The sequence below is a fragment of the Melozone crissalis genome, unplaced genomic scaffold, assembly GCF_028551555.1.
Source record: "Melozone crissalis strain CALT ecotype California unplaced genomic scaffold, PUWL_Pcris_2 ptg000016l_1, whole genome shotgun sequence".
Classification (NCBI taxonomy): Eukaryota; Metazoa; Chordata; class Aves; order Passeriformes; family Passerellidae; genus Melozone; species Melozone crissalis.
The window spans coordinates 45,742,087-45,766,289 of NW_026535794.1; the positions used below are offsets into that span (position 1 = coordinate 45,742,087).

Sequence of the window (24,203 nt, forward strand, 5' to 3'; positions counted from 1 at the left end):
AATGATAGAAGTGGGAATGGTACCCAAAGGTGTAAGTGAAAAACACTGTACAGTAAAAATAGATAAAGTAGGTCTGGTTCTATTCTATGTGCCCACATTTGGTAACTACCTGTATTACAGCTCAGAGAAACTTAAATCTCATAGAATGGTGGTTTTTTTTTAAATTGAGATTAGCTCAGTTGGTTAGAGCCTGGTGGTAATAACACCCAGGCTGTTGGTTCCATCTCTGTGTGAGCCATTCACTTAGGAGTTGGACTTGATGATCGCTTCCAGCACACAATGTTCTGTGATCTGGAAATTAGATTGTAGGATTTTGGAAGCTGAAAATAAATTTCTCTTTTTCTTGAATAGAACCTAAAAATACAAACATGCTCCTGTGTTGAACTGCTAGGTGTTGAACTGCTATCACATCACATGGAGAGATATTATTTTAGCTCTGAAAATCAAATTTAATAGTCCATGCAATTTTCAATATTTCATGCTCATGATGCAAAAGTCCACGACCTTAATGAGAGAAAGGAAGAGTGAGTAGTTTGGACCTGCAGATTATTTTGCATTCTGTAAAATGCTTGTGTAGCTCCAGAGGCAGAAGGACCTCTGTCACACAGAAGGTAGTGACAAAGTGACTCTCTGTTTAATATAGGTGCAAGCAACATATTAAAAGATACTTAAAGATATAAATTCAATATGGAGATAATTTAGCTTTGTGTATGTTATCTGGAAACACCCTTGGCTTGTAAGAATTAGGACTGCCCTTGTTTTCTTCAGTCTTCAAGAACAGCAGTAAAAATCAGGTACAAAACAAAAGGCGGAATTGAAGTTCTGTGATCATCTACACTAATACAAAACTTCAGAAAACTACAATAGCCAGAAGGGACTGGGTTTTGTCCCTCTCTGATACAGAGACTTCTTGTTTTAGTTTCCTGTTTTGGAAACAAAATAGTTGAAATTATGTTTTTAAAATAAAGTGTGTAAGAAGAACTCAAAATCAAAAATCTTGAATGCATTATAGCAGTAGATTAAAAAAACCCCACTGCTAATTACTTTCATCTGGCTGTCAAGATTCCCCTTTGGGTTAATGAAAATCAGTCACAGCTTTTTGAATGCAATTGGGTTCTTCCAAAGGTCAGATAATGTAGTAAGGTGTTTTTATTTGGTATCTTTCTTCCTCAACTTGTCATAAGTAAAATCATTCAAATACTTACAGCAATATATTGTCACAACTGCATTGTAAATACATTATAATCATTGTCCTCATATTTCAGTAACTGTTTTCAATTTTTTGTCTTTTACCTGAATGTGGACAAGTAACTACCACTGTAGAGGATAGTTTTGTCAATATCAGTATGAATGAATGAAAAGATAAAAATACCTTTAACAAAATCTTTGTAACTCTAAACTTGTAATATGCAGATATTTGCAAAACACAGAAGGGAAATTTGAAAATACATAGCTATGCAACAGGGGTTTGCTATTGTAATTTCTGTTCTTGTGTAGTGAGATAGTGGTCTAGCTGTTCTCCTCTTGTATAGCCAATTCAAAAACATCATTGCTTTTCTTTTAAACTTGCTTTGCAGTATTGCTCAGTGTATCCAATATAAAGTCATAATCTTGTTGCAGTGTGTTCACTTGAAATGAAGAGAGTGTCCTATTCTGCAGAGTCTCCATGGATACATCAAACATTTGCAGGGAAGGGAGGAACTGTAGAACAGAGAAATAATAAATAATGTATTTGGCAGTATTTGAGTGATTTTTGGCTTTTCTGATACACCAAGTCCTTCAGGTCAGCAAGGATGTGCTTGAGATTTTCTTTGGATAAACTAATGCTGTTTTGCAGTCCTTAAACTAGCCAGAAAAGCAAATTCCAACAGGTCGCATTTATTTCTTAAACCAGATTATTAGAACATTCCCAGATAAATCTGATGTAACTATTTTTAATTGTCTTAACCCATGTTAACCCCCACATGTAGCATTGAGACACTCTTGCTTTCCAAAGTATGGGGACTAAAAATAGATGTGCTTTGGCTTGTAGTTGCATGTGTCTTTGTCATGGTGTCCTTGTGCATGGTCTATCAAGTCTATGTTAGCACAGTCAGTGATGCATTATATAAACTCTTTGCCTATGTCTGAGGTTTTATGGGGTGTCTGAACATAAAAACTTTGTTGTTGTTGTTTGTTGCTTTGGGTTTTTAAGTAAAAAAAAGCCTTGAAAAAGCAAACCACAATTAAAATTCAACCTTTGCATCTATTAGATTGTAATTTAAGAACTTGACTGCTGCAAATTCATACTGGACATGCTACAAATCAGGCTTTGTAAGCTGCTGAAGTATTTAAAGCAGTAAACTTTTAAATCCCAAGACTGAGAAATTCTTCTATTTATGAAATAAATTATTGAAGTACAGCAGGCAGTTCTAGAATAATTAATAGCAGTTGGTTTTTCTTGGATTTCTGTAGTTCCTGAATGATGACTGCTTTTGAAGACAGTGTTAAAATGGTGTTAGAATAAGGTCGAATGGTTTCTTAGCCAACTCTTTTACTCCTGCTCTTTCTCCATTCTCGATATAGAAGTATAGTTAATTGTTGCAAAGGATGGCTCTAATAAATTACAGTCAGGGTTGATTTGCAGTTATTCAGTCAGCAAATGATGCACTTGAACATTAATATATGTTAAATGTGCATCACAGAGCGGGATTTTTAACTTTGTACATAACATGCATACACTACTCGTCTATACTATAGTATCATTCTCTTGAGAATCCAGCTCTGCTCTTTGAAGGCAGGTTCTATTGATGAGGCCATTTGTGCTCAGTCTAATTTTTGCACAGAGCCAGTTGACACAGTTTGTAAGTTCTGATTCAGTTTTCAGTTCTGATTTTGTTTATCCTTCTTCTTCCTTTCAAGTCCTAATTTTATTTCTTCCTTGAAAAGATGTTGTTCACTTTTTGAACTCCAAATAAGACTAGATTAGATAAGAACAGAGAAGGTGGAAACAATTTTACCATCTATTTGGATCATCTGGTGTATAATTTGGTATCTGATGTAGATAAGATTTTATTCAACTACTGTGTAGTTTTTAATGTTCCTTCATATAAGGAATTAATAGCTAAGAATTTCATCATATTTGTGCTTAAATACATATGCATTCTGAAAATAGTTCAGCTTTGTTTTAAAATAAATGTATTAAAATATCCTATGTTTATGCTTATGGTAAGCCCTTAAAAATATAAATTTTATCATCTTTTGTAATTGATTTCATACTATTTTGGATGTAGTACATTAAATAGTGTTTACTTTTTACTCTACCACTTCTGAGGATGTTCAAAGCAGCTTTACACTGGCCCAGTCAATCTTAGACAGAATTTATTTGTTAGTGTTCTATGGATTTTTTTTCCTATGAGTGACATAAAAATGAGCAAGCTTTAAGTGTATACAGTCTTACAATACAGTGTGAATAACCTTCATGTCCTTGTGTTTATTTCCACCAAGGATTTTGTGACGACAATTACTCGTCTACTTGAAAGTCCTTCAACTTTTATTCGAGCAAAAGCCTTTCTGGTCTTGCTACAAGTTTTAATTAATAACAGGGAGATGTTGCTCCTCAGCTGTCAAACAAGGTAAGGTGATAATGGAAGATAATCAAAGATACAGTCTTTAAAGTTGTACCTGAAATACTTGAAAATGTGTAGTATTTTTGAGCCAGTGTTGTAGAAGTTAAATGTTTTGTGTGTATTAGTAATCCTTCTCTTAATGAGAATATTTTGTCTGGGATCAACAGGTGACAATTATTCACAAAGGGAAACCACTGTCTTGCAAGGAGAACATCTTTTAAAGTAACTCATGGTCCCAGTAAGCATTTGCATTTTTGGGTAGGGCAAAAAATATACTGCAACAGTGAGTTGTTGGTATGGTGGGAAAGCAAAATAAAAGGTTCTACTATGTACCTCCCTCATCTTGGGGTTTGGTATAGTCTGTAGTCTCTTCCAGATAGTCACCTTCAAGGTAAAATAATATTTTTTCACTATATGTATTGTGGGAGTGATTTACATAATGACCAATAAATTCCTGTGACTTTTACATGAAGTATTTAATTCTCCTATGTTTTAGAACACTTTGCAATAAATTACTGAATCACCAGGGAACTGTTATTTGAAATTTTTTGTCTTCTGTTGGGATGGAACCATTCCTATATCAAAGAGGAGCAAATTAGACTGTGTTAGAATATGAGTTGTCACCATGTTTCGAGGTGATTGGAGAAGTAAGATTAAAGAAATTTTAGTTGGGATTTATATCTTCTACTGTTCTGTAAGAAGAAGAGTAAAATGAAGTGTAAACATAGTTTTTACAATATTGAAATAGAGCAGGTTTGGAACTGAAAGTTTAAAAAAGGATGAGGCTTGTGGGTAGCTGTAAATCTAACTATATCTATAGCAAATGGAATATTATATCTTATATTCATGTTTGAAGAGAATTAGGATGTATACATTAGGGTTAAAGGAGGGGGCAGATGAGTAATACCATGAAGCCACTGTGAGAAAACACCTTGTGGGGTGCTAGCATTATATTCCTCCACTTGCAAAGCTGTAGGTATCCCAATATTTGTAGAATCATAGAGAATAAGTAATGAATCCAAGGGGCTTTTTCATGTGTACCTTTTACACTTCCAGAAATGTTCTATCAGATTATTTATTCAGATTAGTGAAAAATGCTTCTAATGATTTGTAAGTGACTTTTCAAATGGCTACATTTTTAGTAACTCCTGCTATTCATGTGCCTGCTATACCACATAGGACTCTCCTGAGTGTTTGAAGAAAGGTCTGACAGAAATCCTGCACAGTTACTGTTTGTTTATATATATATATACACCTAAGATATTATGTGAAGGAGAATAATAATTTTATCAACAATTTTTTTGATTTATAATGCTTCCCAACCAGCTGTCTTTTTGAAGAGAATGTGGAGTGAATTTGGAATATGATTTTGTAGTATGACTTTTGGCTTTATCCTGCTGTTTTATTGTCATGCTTCAGACAGGGCTGATTAGAGACCAATACATACTTAATACCTTAGGTGAAACAACAGGCAAGCCTTATAGCAGCTTTATTGAGCTGATAAATGGTTTTTCTTCATTTGCTGAGTTTTCTTTATAATTATTCTTTAGTGAATAGCATATCTCTTATCAGAATAGATAATCTAAAACCTTTCTCTTACATCCAGAAGGTAAGATAGCTACAGAGAGGAGAAATGACCCATTAATTTGGAGACAGTTGCATTGATAATATTGCTATATAACTCTGGGATAATCTTAGACACAGCATAGATACTGGCTACTTATTGACTTATAGTGTGGAATTTAGTTAGATGTCTTCAGTTGTCTGACAGAAAAGTTTCTTCAAAATTAAGACTCAAAAATTCTAAATTGCCAGCGCGGGAAGCAGAAATCAGTTGGATAACTATTGAAAATATTAGATATACTTAAATTCTCCTTCTTGAGTGGTTTAATTTAAGAAATATAAAGATTCTGTAGTAAAATGTACCTAATTCCTGGTTAACGGTTTGTCTTCAGCAGCTGCAGCTACAGCCTGTAATAGGATTTATATGGCTTTAGATGATAAAATCCGTTTATGATATGATAATCAATATAAGGCAATTTTTCAGTGTGTATCACTTAAAGGGTGATGCAGATGATAAAACAATAATAACTGTTTCATGGCAACACTGCCCTGAAAGATGCTTTTGCTTACTTTGGTAATTATGCTGGTTTTGGCTGGGTTAGTGTTAATTTTCTTCATGGCAGCTACTATGAGGCTGTTTGTGCTGAAACAACCCCCTGGGCCTCATGAGCATGGAGACTGCCTCGGGGCCAGCCTCCCAAAGGCCTTGCTCGGGAGAGCAGTTCTTCCTTTATTTGGCAGCAAAGTTGGGGCAGGGTCTGGAGTGCAAGTCTTATGAGGAGGAGCTGAGAGAACTGAGGTTGTTTAGCCTGGAGGAAAGGAGGCTCGGGGGTGACCTTATCACTCTTTGTAACTACCTGAAAGGAGGCTGTAGCAAGGCAGGGGTTGGTCTTTTTTTTCCCAAGTAATGAGTGATAGGGCAAGAGGAAATGGTCCTAAGTTGTGACATTGGAGATTTAGATTTTATATAATGAAAAAAGTTTTTGCTGATAATTCAGACAATTAAATCCTGTTCCCACTGGTAACCTTTGTGATATCTATCTGTCCTTGGAAGTGATTTTGGAGCTGAAAAAACTGTGGCATGTGAGGAAAATAACAGTTTAATCTGTTTTCATTCATCTCATTGGGAGGAAAGGGCATGGGACAAGTAAAGGAGGAGAAAGAAAGAGAAATGGAATGAGTAGGGAAAGAGGAAGTGGAATGGAAGGGTAATGGCAAGCTTATTTTAGCTCTGCTGGTGTTACCAAAATGGATTTCTTTGTGTTTTTCTTCCAGTTTGTGTACAGGTACCAGGGAGTAAAAGGCAGCAGAAGTAGGCACTTGCTAAAACCCCTTTTTATTGCAAGGGCTGGGAACATGAGAAGTATCCAGTGTTGCAAGTCGTGATTCCTAGAATGCAATCTTAAGACTACCTGCCTATTTGTTTTTACTGTTTACAGAACTTATTGACTTTGGCCATGATACCAGCAGTTGCCATTCACTTTTGAAGTATTTGTACACACAATCTGCCATGCATGTCCCTGTAATGCCTATCGATTAGCTGAGTTTACACAATCTGGTTGCAAGTTTCTTTTTGTACCTCTTTTTAAAAGTCTCTACTTACTCAAAGAGTATAGAAACACCTTTATAATTTCAAAAAAGAGTGGAGAAACAGCTGATCCCAACTGATCAAAGGGATATTCAGTATGGCATGGCCTCATAGGGGAAAGAAGAAAGGAATGGCAGGGAAGACATTAGGAGTGATGGCACTTGTCTTCCCCAGTAACCATTACATGTGATGGAGCCCTTTGTTCCTGGAGATGGCTGAATACCTGTCAGCCTATGGGAAGTGTGAATGAATTCCTTGTTTTGCTTTGCTTGTGCTGATTTTTGAATTCTGTGGATGAAAAGTATTGATATTTAATAAGAAATGTATTTTTCAAGTGAATTCATTGTTCCACAACATTGAGACAATTCACCTGTCACTCTTTTTTCCTACCTGTTCCATGGTAGTTGTTTACATATCTTTAGTTCTTCCACATGTGATACAACTAGAGAAGATATGTAGGATCCTTTAGGCTGAAGCAGCACTTGTTTATTTACACTGTGCAAATTAATTTATTTTGCTAATCACACTGAGTTTCCTACTCTCCTTCATTTCTCCTTGATTTGCAGAGGCAGGCTGCCTGTTCTTCAGGGGAAGGACACATCCTGAAGTTTTATTGAGACTTTTCATTTCACTGTTTTCTGAACTAGCAGTAATTTCTGATTAGTCTCACTGAATAGTTCTTTTTGTATCTAGATGGTTTCAGAGAACTTCCTGGGTAAACAGAGAATGACTTGGAGATTGAACTTCTCCTCCCAAAGGAATTTATTTGAACCTCTTGTTTTGTACTGTCTGCAGAGATGGACACTTGTGGAAGTGTCCATCATCCACAGGGTAGTATTCCCAACACATTTTACAGCCTGCAGAAATGTAGCTATGCACAAGGCATAACCTTGAGCAAAATCTTTCTCTGTTTCCTATGTCCACCTCCCATATTTATTAAATTTTCAAATCTTATATGTGCCCTGAAAGGAAAAGCTTTGCTTGGAAACCTACTACAGTCTCACATCTAGCATAGCCTATTTGCCTTCTACATCTTAAGACTGATCTAGAAAAGTAGTGAGAAAAAAAAGAGCCGAAAAGCTTGGTGCTCAGTCAGATGGGAAAGCATGGAAATGGAAGGCAGGAGGGAACAATTATGTAAGTCAGTGATTTCAGGAAAAAAACCCAGCAAGTTGGTATCAAATTAAAAAATAGAAAAAAGTGGTGGAAGACAAGAAGTAGAGATTGACCCTCCTATTAGTATGATATGCCATCTGATACATCTCTGTAAAATAAGCATTATGTCTATATTAAGTATCCTTTAAAAATCTTCCTCATTTTCTGTTAGCAGAGATTGATTAATAACAATAATAAATAATAATAAAACTAAGAAATAGTCCTTGATTTCTTGGGGTAAATGGACTGTATATGTCCTCAGAGTATGCACAACCTTCTTTAGTTTCATGCAGGTCATTCTCTGTGACTAGTCTATTTTCTTCATATTGATCATCCTGTTAAGAGAGCGGTTCTTATTCTTTTAAGTAGTAGACCTCATCCCTGTTTCTATCACTCCAGACTGTTGACTCTGGAATTTTCCCTTTTTTGCTCCACTCTTTCACTTTTTTTTACACAAAACTTCAGTTGTTTTGATTTAGTGTAAAAGCTCACTGATGACCATATCTTACAATACAGACACTTGAATTTATTTTTTTTTAAACCAAACCTTTGCTTCATAGACAGTGGTTTACTCCTCATCATATTTAGCTAATTTATACTAACATCTACATATTTTATCATGTATTGCTGAGTGCAAGACAAACATGCCACTAAATGAACTGAATAAATGTATTTCTATAGGCCTGGCTTTGTCCACTAGAGAGAACACGGAGATTCATCAGGGAATAAAAGTAACAGTTGAATTGTTGTACATATGACTGAGGAATTTGTCAAAGGAAAATAGAGATGCTAATACTTTACTGCCTACAGAGTTTATATCTGTACAGTTTTCTCGAGACAATGTTTAGTTGAACTGAACTATCAGGGAAAAAATAGTTGTGCATGTTTTTAGAAAATCTATGTGAAAGGCAATTTTTGTGAATGGAAGAACAGCATAAAGGAGAAAACTTATTTATCTTTCTCAGAATAAACAAACCTACTTTGTATCCTTCTCAAATGTGATTAAGTAATAGAGCATGCTTTTATAAATTAAAAAGAACCTCCTTCACCCAAAGAAATAAAACCACTATGTTGAAGTCTATCTGGCCCATTTTAAGTAAAACTCAAACAGATCTAAGTGCATTTCCATACAGAATCAGTTGATTGTTAAATCATGGAAGTATTTTCTTAAAAAAAATTAATTCAAGCTCTGATATTTTGTCATTTTTTAAAGCTAAATATTTTTTTGAATAAAAATTACTTGATTGTCTGGAAAGGCTAGAAGGCCATTTTATTTAAAACATTCAAATTTTTATATTAAAAAGTGTAAAGCTTATAAAAGGAAAATTCTATTTGTAGCACAATGTCAGATTTTTAAGTAGTTCTTTTCTAGCAGACAAATCAAAATTCCTGTAAAATAATGCAATTTTCAGACATTACAAGAATTAAAGATGTCCTCGTGGTCTCTGAGAAGTGCAGCTGAATGTGTTGCATCTGGGCTGTTGCACAAGTGAAAAGTACTTACTCAATGGGTCTTTTGATTTCTCTCTTTGTCTCTGTAGAATATGTTAGGAAGGCTAAGAGTGCAGTATTTGGTCATAATCATGTATTGTTTAGAGACATAATCCTGTAAAATATATTCTTAAGTAGTTTTTACTTTGTTGAGTAAATAATCTTTTTGATAGGAAGATGTATTTCCTAGTAGTCTTGTTATGAACACTTGAGGTAAATAAGTAATTTTCGTAGTTCTGTAGAAGAGCATTGATTATCAGAAGAGTATTTAAAAAGGTAGTACTGAAGTACATACTTAAAATCCAGATCATGGATTTCCCTCACCAGTGATTGATGGTTCTTTGCACAGGACCCGGAGGGAGTTCGAATGTGAAACAAAGATGTCAATAGTATGGCCCTAAAGGGAAGTCTGGCCCTTCTGTCTATTCAAATAAGCATTTTAAAATTTTGCCTGAAGCATCCTGTTACAGGTGTATTATTAAAGCAATCTCTTGTAAGTTAGCCAGTGGCTAATAAATCAGTTACCATTTCACTGCGAGAAATGTCATTCTTCAGAATGGCACAAGCACAGAGCACTAACCAGTTGGAATGCCTGCACTGAGTTTGTATTTAAAAATTGTGAACACCAGATTTCTAGAGAAAGGATGTAAGACTAGTTTGGGCTTTTATCTCTTTCAATATGGCCATTCTACTAGTGCTAACATTTTAATAGGCTGCAATGTGATCTATGGAGTATGATTTTTCTAGACTGAAAGATTGATCTCTTATTATGTTGACTTTAATTATGCTTTTTTTTGGAATTCTTATGAGTTGAAAATTAGTATCTGTAGTCTTTCACTTATATTGCACATATCGATTACCTACTTCAAAATAAAGTGGATTGTAAAATTAGTCTCTCTAAGTTTGCAGAAAGATTACTCCTTATCTTAATATCACATATTCATTTAAACTAGTTGAGTTGTGCTTACTTAAAGTAGCTTAAGGATTTCTTTCCTTGACTCAGTAATTTGTTTTGGTTTTAGAGTTGATTAAAAGAAAAGTCTAAAATTTTCACAAAATTACAGAGCCAAAACTAATGCATCATCTTCATTGTAACCACAGATACCACAAATGTCTGGTTCGATAGTTTTTTTGAGATATAGTATTATTTTCTTTGGTATGAGAGTTAATGTTTTGCACTTGCTTAAATGTAGACTCCTGATGTATATTGAAAGAGACAGCAGAAAGACCATGCCAGGAAAAGAGCAGCAAGGTGGCAGTGAATACCTGTCAAAATGCCTGGATCTTCTCATCTATCACATTGTGCAGGAGCTGCCAGGAATTCTAGGTAAATTCAGTTTGTTAGCCAAACAGATCTTCCCTTTGCTTACTCTGTCAAGAAACAGATATCTCCTTATATATATACAGGTGGAAAGAGTCTCTTTTCCAATTACATAAAGTTTGCATGATATCAACTTCCTGAAATTTTTTAGATATGTCGTGATCAGGTATTTTGTATTGGAATGCATGATTTCCTATATGAATGTTTTGTGTTTGTGGAATGTTAAGCCTCACCAACTCAGTCAGGAATGAAGCCCAGAGGTACAAGAAGTCTTATCAATGTTCTAAAGATATTTTAAAATCTATAAACATTTTACAATCTAAGAGCAAATTTGCCCCATAAAGCAGAGGCCTGGGGGAGATAATCGCTTACACTGAAATTTATATATTGAGTATTTGCTACACGCAATATTTCTGGAAAATTTCAGCTTAGATACTTCAGTTGTTTTAGATGCCTGAAACCAATTTGCTCATGCACGCAAGGTTTATTTTCATAAAATTATTTTCTGATAAGATGATACCTGATGTATTTTTCATCTTTTCTACCTTATCACTAGGATATTGAAAATGTAATGGTAGCACTGCAAAGGTTAGTAGACCTAAATGTCATGCTGCTATTTTAAAAGAAACTTTACTTCCTCTGCTAATGGAAATTTTTGCCTTGCTGCAAACACCTGATCCCTTTTTTTCTAACTAAATATCAGGTTTGCATATTGGCTATCTTTCAGGATGGAAGTCTCAGACTATAAATGTTTGAAGCACAAATTCACCTCCTACTGTTTATACATACTATATGCAACTGATATATTAGGCTCTGGTATTTCGTCAGAATCTGAAAGTTTCAAATACATAGTTACTATAATGAAACATAGTACATCAATTGCTTAGACATGTAATTACTACTGATTTATAATTAGAATGCATTTTTGAGAACTGATATCAAGCATAATTTCTACACTTTGTTTTCTTTTCCAAGCTGGATCTGTGTGTTGATTGTTTTCTGAAACCTGAAGATATCTCTGTCCATATTTGTCAGAAGTCTTTTTCTTTTCATTGCTGTATGATGAAGGAGCATGTACTGCTTGAGGTGGTGAAAGCTATGGGCACCTAAGAATAATAATCAGATTTGAAAATTGGGACAGTGAAAAGCGGTTTAGCTGTTAATTTAGAATTAATCCTACCTGGCTTTTTGAATATGCATTCATGTAAGCTCCTTACTGATCCCATCTTCTTCCACCAGATGTAGCTATAAACCAAATAGATTAACAAGTTGTAGAAATTGACCTTAAAGATACATTTGAACAAAATAAATACATTTTTAATCTTCTGGTTAATTTTAAAAGTTTTTGGTTGTTGTAAATAAGAAATTAATTTTATTGCTGCATTTATAATATTTAACCTATTTTTAGGAAGTAGATATAAATTGTTTAGATCATGCTAAAATTAAAGATAGAATATCTGTCTATCTATTTATTAAAGGCAAAATTGACAAATGTGATCGTTATGTATTCTTTAAAATATAGAAAGAGAGATTATTCACTAAATCTGTCCCTAAACAAAGAGAGGTCTTGTTGAATTACAATATTGGATGTAATTCAAAACAAAAAGATATTAATGAAAAAAGTATTGTGTTTTATATATTTGAAGAGTTTTAAGCAACACTTTCTTTTCTTTACCAGTGAATGGGTCAAATCTTTAAGGCCTGCTTTAATGCAAGGCTCTGTCATTTCTGCTTATATTGAAAACTGAACTCCATGGGAACAGAAGAAAAGCATTGGTATTATTCAAAATGATTGAATTCTGACTTACTGTGAAAGGAAAGGCCTTTGCTGGCCTGAAAAATCATATAAAATATGGAGTCCCATTCTTTGTTTGCTTTACATATATTTGAGTTCCCTTTCACAGTTTTGAGCGGCTGTCTTTTTAGGGGAAAGAAAATATAACCGGTGCTCTTTCGAGACAGCATTTGGCTTCTGGTATTTTAAGGTTATAGGGACAGAATCTTCCTTCTTTTGATATGAACTAACTTTTCTCATGTCTCTTCTGTTCTTTATGCCATGCAGAAGAGGTCTTGCTTTTTGTAGACAATAGGAAACGTACCACAAAGTTAGCATAACATTCCTTGATTTATATTTGTCTCTTCTGAGTCTGAAGTATAATTTCACTATTGCCATTAAAATTTTGTTAGCTTATGTCTGAGGTTTGTAATGGAGGCCACTAAGTTCTCTCATTGATCTGCTGCTATCTCTTTTATGAGAATTCCTGTAGCTTTAGGTCACTTGTGTCACAGTTAAATCAGTGCATGAGAATGTGTGTGTGCATGGCTGGTGGAAGGATCTCTTTTTTTGGAGGGGAAGGATGTTTGGGGTTTTTCTTCCTGCTGAACTGTGCTGCAGGGGAAACGTACTGCTTCAGCATTATGTCACCCACTAATCTTAGTTCATTCAGTTCTTGGTTAAGCAAAAGCCATGAGAATTTCACTGGAATTTTTTATTTCACTGGAAATAAAACTTCGTCCACATAATTTAGCCAGTATAAGTCCACTCTGCCAAGAAGGGGTAATTCCACTTTTACTTCAACAATCACCTTATACTTCTGTCCTCACTGTTTTGCCAGAGGTCACCTTTGCCTGTAGCCAGAGTAGGGAATTGATCTGGTTTAAGACAGAGCTAGGAAAGTACTGCTGGATTCATCATGAACACTACTTCTGGCAGACAGAGAAGACAGGAGTGAACAGAGGCTACTGGAACAGAGATGTTTTATATGTCATTTGCTGTTGTTTAGTGATGTTTTTATGTTGGATCAGTCTGAAATGCTGTTTTCTGTAGGTGACATTCTCAGTGCCCTTACTAACGTCTCTGGGCGTAAACACCCATCAACGGTTCAGGCCAAACAGCTGAAGATGTGTCTTCCTATGATGCCTGTAGTGCTTCATCTTGTGACATCCCAGGTAGATTCTTTTCCCCAAAAATTTGTTACACAGAGGACAAACTCTTACAGTTTTCCAAAATCTAATTTCTGTCAATCATGATCAGAATGAGTAAAATAAAGGTTTTCTTAATGCATAGATATGTTGATGAATATTCCAGCTATGAAGCAGCATTTGATAAATGTGCATTCTGTAACAATAGTAATGACAGAAACAAATACATATTTTGTCTTCTCTTTTTGTTTTTTTAACATGAAATAATTTTTTTACTTTTTCAGGTCATAAGATATGCATTTAATGTAATTTTTTTTCCTTTGGCTAATTTCAAATAGGTATTTCGTCCCCAGATAGTCACAAAGGAGTTTCTTTTCAACTATGGCATCTTACTTGTGAGTATAAAATACAAGACAAATATTTTTACAAGATATACCTATGGATAAAATTTTGGAAGTTACTTTAATTAAATAAAATTACATTAAATTTCTAAATTGGAGAGAGAAGTTTATTCTGAATGTATATTTTAAGCTTTGGTTGTATTCAAAACTTTCTATATAATCAAAAAATATTTTCTGTAGTAATCTATTTATTCAAAGGGAAACTCTGTACATATTTTATAAACTGAGAATTTCCTGTGGGCTTTATTTCTGAATAGCAAAGTTTAGTTCTAAATTACATAAAATATTCTCTCTGGAATTTCCTACTAGTATTTTATGAGCAGAAATGAAAGGGGAATTATAATTAACCTGTATTTAAGGTATTGTTTCTTCTTGTCATCTTTTTCTTCTTGCCAATACTTCTAAACTGTGTTTAGTTTATGGAAATCTATGGAGCTAAGATACTGAACTCACGTTCACATTTACAACCTATTTCTGACATTACCCACAGAAAATGAACTTTTTAGGTGTGCCACTGGATAGTACAAGAGAAATGAAGTAGTACAGTTCAAATGTAATTTCCTCATATGAAAACAATTGTTTATGTTAAATGAGAAAAAAAGGGATATTCTAAATTGCATATCAGAGTTAAGCCAGTACTTTTAAGTGCATGAGGTCGTAAATGACAAATAGATATTTATCTCCAGATAGCATGAAGAAATGGTTTGTTACAAACAATTAGATTCAAGTTATGTGTTCAGATTCACTTCTCTTTCTCCTTTGACTTTTTATTCCAAGAAAATGGGGTTTAATTTAGCTCTACTAAAATATTTGTGGAAAAATTAGCATTAGAATGATGAAAAAAAATTAGAAACTGTAGATGTTGAATTACAAAGCCCTTTCTCCCTTTGAAGCAGTTCTAACTAGGCAGTAGATTTATTAGTAGTTTTCAATCAACCTTCTAGAAGGTGAAATTCTTCTGTCAACAATTTAGGTACAATGAAAGTTTTCTTTTGATGTTACTCCAGGTTGTTTGAACTACTGACTGAGGAAGTCAGGCTAGTTATAGTAGTACAGCTTTCCTCTGAAATCAAGGAGGAGCACATTACTCAATGTTTCCTATGTCTTGTCCTGTCTCCTTTGAAAAAGGCAATTCAGGAACTTACATACACTGTTTAAATTTACACATGATAAATGGAGGGACAGCAGTATATCAAAAAATTAATATCAAATTTTAATCCATTTTATGCAGCTGTGTTATGATATAACTAATATAATTACATCTGGAATAGTAACTAAGGATTCTATCAGGCAATAATCTACTCTGGAAATTTGAGTTTAGCAACATTCCCACTGGCACCTGTAAAGGGACATTCAGTCATCACCCTGTACATTTTCAAAATACTGTGCTATAACTGAGGCCCCTAAGACTTTAGCAAGGCAGTCTTTTTGTTTGTTTTGGTTTTTTTTTTTCCTGATTTATTCAATAGTCTTGTTCTTAACAGTAAGAAATTATGCGGAGTGGAAAGATGTGTGCTTGGGATCTGGATGGAAAAGAAGAGTTATTTTCCTGTAGTGGTTGTTCATTGAGAATTATTTTTCATACTGCTTTGAAGTTACTTCCATCATCACTGTAATTTTCAGTAGTGTTGAGCAAAGAAATTGAGAGGGAGTCGGGACAGTCCTTTCATGTTTTCTGCTGTGAGCAGAAGTACACACTGTGCCCCAAAGGCGCAGCTAATAGCAGGCTCCTGGTGGTGTGCACAGGGCACAGACTCACCTGTAGCAAAATACACATATACCATTTCTCTCCATTGCTTGAAAAACCCCAGATAGTTGCATTTCTTTACATCACACGTTTTCCCTGTGTTTCTAATATACAATTAGTAAGCATTAGTAGCCAGAACAATTTTTGCACCCACATATTTTGATGTTTTCATATCAATCTTGAGACTATGGTTGTGTGAAACTGTTTAAAAATGAGCAAACAAAGTAATTTGCTCTCTTCCAAATCAAGTTAAATTGATAATACCTAGTAATTTTCTCCAAATGATCAGGAAGATAACTTTTTTTAATAGAAGCACTTGTTTTTTATGACTCTTTCTAAGGTGCTCTCAAATAATGAAATATATAATTGGTTTCTAACTGTATTTTTAATTAGAGAGGAATCCTTCAGATGTTACTTACATATTGTGAAAAAGATAACCCATATAGAAACTTCTTCCATTTTAATATGTAATAAGGAAAATTTAATTGGTAGTGAAATATAAAAGAATGCCATATTCCTAAATACTACATTAGTAAAAAAAAGCATACTACATATTCTGCTGAGAATTTTCCTTCCTTAGCGAGTCTTAATAACATCTTTTGCATCCCAATGAAATTAACAGCTATGCATAGAAATGAAAGCATAAGAACAGTGAGTCTAATTGTACAATATTTACTTAATCCAGATTATTAATATTTTATTGACCTTGTTCCTTAATATGATGAGTAATTTAGGTGATTTTTAATAGAAAGTTATATATGCATTTTTCCATGCTCTCCTGAGTGTAACTGCATCCATAGCATGTATAGCATGCATGGAGATCAAAAAGATGGTACAATAACAGAAGATTGCATCTTCTGAAGGGTGTTTGGTCATTTTAGTGAGTTATTTTGACATAGCCACATCCAAGGTTGTTCAAAGTCCTCTAAGAAATTACGGTTTTCTGTTACAGTGAAAACATTTAATTACCATCTATTTAGCTAGAAATGTTATGATTTCTGATACTAGTCAGAGCAATGATCTTTACTGTACTCCACATTCAAGGTTCCAAGAGCATTACAGACTTGCAAAATTAGAACAGCTATATCATTGGTACTTTCAGTTTTAGTTAATTATTATCAATGTAGGTGCAATAATATTTTGTATTTACACAGTTTTTCAAAGAATTTCTTGTTGTAATTATTCAGTGATTATGCTTTTTAATATTTTTTCCCTGAAGTGTTTTGACAAAAATGCTGCTTCTTTTGCAGGAGTTCATCAGATCAATAGATTCAGGAGAAACAATCTTGGACAGAGCAATAGGTGGGGTAACCTATGACATTGCAGTACTTTTAGACATAGATATTCTAACTATTGAATTTTATGAAGGAATATGATTACTTTTACCAACAGGGCAAGCTGCATCAGAAGAATTGATTAAGACTACTTTAATGACCTTTGGAGCAGTAACAGAGCATCCCAGCTTGCTGATGAGCCATCGCTTGACTGTAAGTCTGACAGCAATTTAAATCGTTGCAGGCTGATAGGCCTAATTCCATTTATAAATAGAAAGTTTTGAAGATTTAGAAATTGTTTAAAATATAGTTTAAAATATGTTGTGGTTCTATTTGACAGGAAAAATACTTATTGTTTATAGAGAATTTTCAAAAAAGTAGCAAGACATTCAGTTCACTGTATTTTGTTGAGAAATCAGAAGGAGAATGAGAAGGACTTAGAGTTTAGAAATAGTAGTTCTTGATTCTGTAAATGTTTCTTCAGCTTCAATGCAAATATGTTACTATATATTAGTGAAACTTTCACCACTATTTATGCTTTTTAAATAAACATATGCTTTTAACAACAACATGGCTTGGAAACACCACCTCTGAGAATTGATGCCATTCTATCATATGAGGGGGTAGTAGATATCAGTAGATATCATATCTACTGATGAGGTCATCAGTAGCAGTTATGGTGCTGGGGTTTTTCTGTGGTTGTTTGTTTACTTGCTTTTTAGATCTAACAGATTTCTTACTTAAAAATTTCATTACCAAATGAATTACCAAACATACTGTAAGCTTCATATATCACTGAGTTTTGTTTTCTTTGGAATTCTTGGTTAAAACATTCTACTGTGAGGATAGAATGTTCAACTAAGCTAGTTGAAGGCAGAACAATTAAGTTGTGAAATGGTTGTCAGCAAATCAGGTCATCTGAATGGTTAAATCAGTGTTTGACAAATCATCATAACCTGCACCAATGCATTTTTGTGTTGGACTTTCACCAAATTGCAATCCACCATACTTGCTGAGATGACCATTTGATTCAAATTGAATCTTATGTGTTTGTATTGGAATTATTTAAGGTCACACACTCAATATAGCACTTACATCAAGAAAGACACAAATAAATAAGAATGAAGGATGTTAGGGATTGTGCTAGATAAGAATGGGTGATCTTAGAAATCAAGTGTTTTTAGAATTTGAATCCTAATTGGTGTGTGTGTTATTTGAGGATTTAGATTATAAAGTCTTAACAAGTGAAAATAGTAAAATGAATCCAAAGTATGAATTGGAATTTTAAAAAGTTTAATAGGATTTTTTTTCATGGATTCTCACAGGAGTGATATTCAAGAAAATGATCCTTATGCAAAAAAACCTAACCAATTAGCAGTCAGAGGGGAAATAGTACTGTTCAATTTACTTTGATATGGCAACAGTGACCTAGAAATAAAATGTTAAGTGTAGGTGAAGTATGAATGCCTACTGATATCTCCCTACATGCCTGTCACCTTGCTTCTCACTATATCTGTATCCTTCTAGAATGACCTCAGTTTTAAAAAATAATTGCTTTACTTTTGTGAGTTACCAGTGTGTCTTATATTGATAGATATATGTACCAGTTTTTATGGGGGTCCATCAGCACTGACTGAAATTGTGATACCTTGTGTCAGCACATGAAATAAAATTCCTCTACCTGCTTCAACTTTAATGGTCTGGGGATTTTCTCTGGAAGAGACAATTCCTCTTTACAACTCTTCTTCCCCTATGCCCATCTCCACATTTAGAAGAACTTTTTCCTGAAGCCAGGGAGTGACTATCCTAGTCTCTGTTAAGTAACCCATGGGTCACAGTAGGGGAGTTTTAAAGTATCTAGATTTCTGGGGAGCAGTTTACTTCAGTTCATGTGCAGGAGGTTTTAGATGTTTTTTTAAAATCCATCTCAACCTATCAGTTATGTAGTTAGAGATAAAACTTCCTTTCTAACCATGATTGTCCAGTAAATCTTTTGTAGTTTCCCTGGTTTGGATATAAAATTTTATCCTTGTCAATGAACAGCTTTTACAGCTTCTTTTTTTTTTCTTTGATTTTTTTCTTTTTTTTCTTTTTTTTTAAGAAAATCTGTTACTTCGTATGCTGATTTTCATAAATAACAGTTCTTGCTAATTTAAAAGAGCCCTCTTGACACTCAGCAAATAGTCATTCAGACATAAAATAAAGTGGAAAAATTGCCTTGCATTTTTTATGTTAAATTCAAGAAATTGTCCATTGTAATTAATAATCTCTAACCACATCTGCCACTAGTGGTGCAAACAGTAATTAGTTTAATACTATTTACGAAGTCTAGTGTGCTAATTATACTTGAATGTACAGCATACATTACTTTAGAGGAAAGTGGTACTTCATCTTGTATGATGCACACAGACTATTTTTGGAATTGCTGTTGCTCGAGGGATGTCTTCTAATTGCTGCTGGCTGAGCATGACTGGAATCTATGAATATAAATTCCAGCACACAGCAGAACGTTGTGCTTTTTTCAAATGTTGAAGCAAGACATGTTCAAGTTTCCAGATCAATATTTAAGTATTACAGTTGTTGATAGGACACACTTTTACTGGAGAGAAATTGAAATCCTAGGCTGAGCTCGGAAGTATGAGCCTAGACTGCTCATTTAGGCCAAGTTGTTTACAAGCAGGATTTTTGGGAGTGAGGCTGGGTGAAGGCCAAAACCTTCTTAAGAGGATGCAATTTTTTTCTGCTCTTACTGTGATATTGCTCTTAAGTCTCTAACCAGAAATTAAATGCATTTCTAATAACGTTTAATTAATGTAATAAAAAGTGAGGCTGTAATGAGCAAGCAGAACCAGAAAGTTTTTCATTTGAATTCTGTTTTTAGTTTAACTAAAGTGAAAACTAATGTTTAAACTAATAGGAATTTAAGAGCAGCATCTCAGTTTCATTCCCACTTGGAGAATTACTTGTTCTGGGTTTTAGTTTATGTTTGATTTACTTTTGTATTCATACTTTTAAGAAAGAAAATAAAATAAATTGTGGGTTTGTGTGGTTAAATTTCTGATTACCATTAATCTGAAGTCAATTGTTGAGGAGATTAATTTCTGTGGAGACTGACTGTATTAGAAATTGCAAAGTGTGATAAAGTCAATGGAAATTAATTGACAGTGCTTAAATGAAAGCCAGCAGTGAGCAGTAATTTCATTTTGCATGAAGATGTGTGCAAGATTAAAGTAAAGATTAAAGTAAATGTGACTTGGTAAATTTTTACAAAACCAGATTTTCAGGTATGCAAATATGATGTTGAAGACCATTAGGAAGAGTCTGTATAGACTGGACTGAAATATTAACCTCAGTTTCTCAAACTGGTACAAGTCCAACTACTTGTTTTTTCCACCTATCTAAATGTGAACGTACTTACTAAATTCAGATACTAAGTGTTATAATAATATTGATTTTCCAATTTTGAAAGATTTAGATATAAGATATAAGATTTAGGTATAAGATTTAGATATAATTAACTGGAAGAAGACATGCTGACTATACTTTGCATTTTTCTATTTTGTGTTAAGTATAATTATTTGCCTGAAAAAGGGACATGCTCAAATTCAGAGCACTTAAAACTGTGAAGAAGCTCATGACGGCAGATGATTCCTGTGGGAGTCCTTTCTATGCTCCAACTAGCTCCCAGAAATGATCTGTGTACTACACATATAATCTTCTACTCAAAACATTGAAGTTGTTCTCTGGTTAAGGCCAACGTTGTCAGCAGTGATTCTCTTCCTCAAGGTTTTAAAACTTACTTTTAAAAATCAGACTAAAATGAAAGCACCTAAAACATGATGAGTTTCTTGATGGGAAGTCAAGGGAAAAGTCATATGACAGGGAAACCTACTGTTTGACAATATGGGAGTTATTAATTTCAATACAGATGACAACACAAGGGTTAGAAACTTCTGCAAGTGCTTTTTTCAGCATGAGTGTTCTTCATCCACAGGCTATTCTTATCTAACCACTGACATCTTAATTTTGTCAGTGTAGGATGTGACTATATGAACATATTGTACAGAAGTTTTTCGATCACATTCCCTTTTCAAGTAGATTGAAATACTACACTGCGTGTGGCTTTCTGTCTATTAAGCTAATCCAGATGACATGAGGCTTCTCCATGAAACCAGTTCTCTATTAATTGGCATATTGAGTCAGTCAATCAGTGCTGTCTCTTCCCAGAAATAAGAAAAAAACCAAATCCTCAATGAAGATTCTGAAGAATTTTAAATAAAAATTACAGAAGTGTCATCTTTCTTCCCAACCCATTCTAACATGCATTAGGTTATTTTTTCTGTTACATTCTGAAAAATTACTGATGATATTAAAACATTGAGGAGTGTGCTGTGCTTTGAGCAAATGCTTTGAGAAGTACGAAGGCAGGAAGAAAGATGATTTGGGGTTGGAGCATATCTCTCATGAGGAAAGGCTGAGGGAGTTGGACCTGTCCAGCCTGGAGAAGACAATTGAGAGGGCACATCATCATTAATGAGTATAAATATCTAAAGGCAGAGAGGTGGAGGTGCTGTCAAGAGGATGGAGCCACGCTCTTCTCAGTGATGCTTATCCCTCACTAGTCAAGTTTTCTTTGGAGAAATTACTCAACATTATGGAGACAGATGTTCTGGCGCTAGATAGAATACTTGTATTTCCAAAAAGGTTTTGACAAAGTCGTGCATACAACACACTGCAACAGTGCATCAAAGACTTCAAATTCATTAGTATCCCTACCCTCTTACCTACAGGCTAATCAACTTTTAACTAGTTAAAATTTACTAAGTGGAGAATAGAGATTAGTTTTTAAAAATGTAGGTATTTTAAGAGAGGTGCCTTAGAAAGGTTTGTTGCAAAATGTGCTGCTAATCCAGAAAAGGAAATGAATAGGGAGGTGACAGAACTGACTGATGACACTAAACTATTCACAGCAGTGAAAATTAAAACTGACAGAGAAGTTGCAGAAGGGTTTTAGATTTGACTGAAAGGAAAATAATGACATGCAATTCAATACTGATGACAAGTAATGGACATGGGAAAGTAATTTCTACTGTACATATGCAGTGTCAAACTCTACTTGTAACTTCTGGAAGTCTTTTGGCATTATTTTTCTATGGAAATGATAGCTTTATACTAAGCAGTAAACAGAAAGACAACTAAATTTTTAGAAATTGCTAGTGAATTATTAGACAAAAAAAGCAGAAAACGTTGTGCCATGGTGCACTCAGGTCTCAAATACTGAATGCAGTGGTCATTCAGTCTCAAAGGGAATGAAGTTTATCAAGAAAAAGTACAGCTTGATCATGCAAGAAGGGTCTGTGTAGAAAAGAACATCTTGGAAACAAATACTCTGTAGTGCATGGCATGAATGGCATGGGAAAGATGAATTGGAAATAATCATTCATGGTTTTTTTTTAAAGTAATAACATGTGGGTATCAAGTTAGCTGCTTTAAAATAAGCAAGGATATGTCTTCATAAGGCGTAACTGAAGTGTAAAATGCAGTGCTGTAAGTATTGCAGATGCTCACAGTATAAATACATTTAAGATAGGATGGGACAAATATATGGAAGAAAAGGCTAAATGCAAAAATACAGATACATAATCAGCTTAGGAAGTTTCTTAATTCAAGAGGTACTTTTTTAGAAGCTAGATGTGTGTTTTATGCTTGGTCTGTTTCTCATACTCTTCTTCAACTCCATTCCTGCTGTCAGAAACAGGATTACCAGCTTTGAGCTAGGGTGTTTTTTTGGTTCTGTACATATATATTATAGCTGGGAGATGTGAATATAATGTGTATGGAAGTTTCTAGAATTTCATTGCTGTTTTGGATACATAACAGCACAGTTATGGCAGCACCACCTTGGAATACCATCATTACAGAATTTTGTGGTGGTGGTTTTGTGCAGCTAAGGATGTATCATGAACTGAATATCAGTCTATTTAAAAGGTGGTAGGAACTGATCCAGAGCTATAATCATGTTCAGCCTATTTAGTCTGTTTAGGCTTAAAGAAGAATAATTTTTCATTTTTTGTTGAGCAATCTCAGTGATAAAGACTGAGACAAAAAAAAACTGTATCTGATTTATCTTCATGCATATATGGAGATTTGATTCCATGCATATCAGCAGCCATTCAAAAGAGGAATAAATAAATCCTTGTTGGAATATTCTTCTATTTATTTCAGTGCCAAAATACTAGTACCATTCTTCTCTGTACATAAATGACAGACACATTTGCAATTTACTGGTGAATTTGTTAAAAATATTTTATGTACTGTTGTACTTCAGTTTATTTCACCTTAATATTCATGTGCAAAGTTCATACCTTATTTATAATTTTATATACACATTATTGAAAAACAGTGACCCAAATAGCATGGAGAGAAGATTAGGGCTGTGGAGTTAGGAAGTATCCAATTTAAGGTTCATATAAAATTTAATATCTGCTTCCCCCTTCAGCGTATACTTTCTGATATGCTCTTTCATAATAAAATAATTTTCCGTAGGATTAGTGCTTCATTTAGTTGATTTCCCCATCACACTGAACTGACATGAGGCAAAAACCTTCTATGGAGAATTCCTTTCTAAACAGTTTGTTTACTAAAACTGAGGTTTGTGTTAGGAAAAGTTCAGACTAAACTACTACAGTCATTTAAGACCTAGAGAATCTTCTTTACGATGACTGTTGAAAATATATTTATCATAGAACACTTATGACTGGCTTAACTGCATTCACTAATGTGGAAAGACTATTGTTAATGCTAGATTAAAGTGATAGTAGATTTTTAGTTTTATAAATTGAAATTGCATTGTACTGTTGTATACTGCCATCTTAATTGGTATAAGTCTGAGTCAGTGCTCCTGCTGTTGAGTGTTTCATAATATCCAGGGACTCTAGGTTGGTTCAGATAATTGAGAACTGCTTCTTTTCCTCTTTTCTCTTTCACACCTTTAATTTACCACTTACATGTGCTTCTTCATTTGAGAAGCTCTGTGGTAGTTAAACTGGTTTCTTGGACTGAAAGGTCTCAAGTACACACAATTTTTTCCTACCTCTCTGGCATGTTATAGCTGATACATTGCCATTTGCAGA

The 24,203-nt window shown here is 34.1% G+C and overlaps 1 protein-coding gene across 1 annotated transcript in view; it reads left to right on the forward strand.

Moving 5' to 3' along the window:
• The window catches only part of ULK4 (unc-51 like kinase 4), a 211,241-nt gene that overhangs the window by 53,479 nt on the left and 133,559 nt on the right, over positions 1 to 24,203 (forward strand). The window contains exons 22-27 of the mRNA XM_054274292.1: positions 3,487 to 3,614; positions 10,599 to 10,732; positions 13,554 to 13,675; positions 13,987 to 14,043; positions 17,047 to 17,098; positions 17,189 to 17,283. Of these exons, the coding sequence (XP_054130267.1) occupies positions 3,487 to 3,614; positions 10,599 to 10,732; positions 13,554 to 13,675; positions 13,987 to 14,043; positions 17,047 to 17,098; positions 17,189 to 17,283 (588 nt within the window). The remainder of the gene's footprint in view (positions 1 to 3,486; positions 3,615 to 10,598; positions 10,733 to 13,553; positions 13,676 to 13,986; positions 14,044 to 17,046; positions 17,099 to 17,188; positions 17,284 to 24,203) is intronic.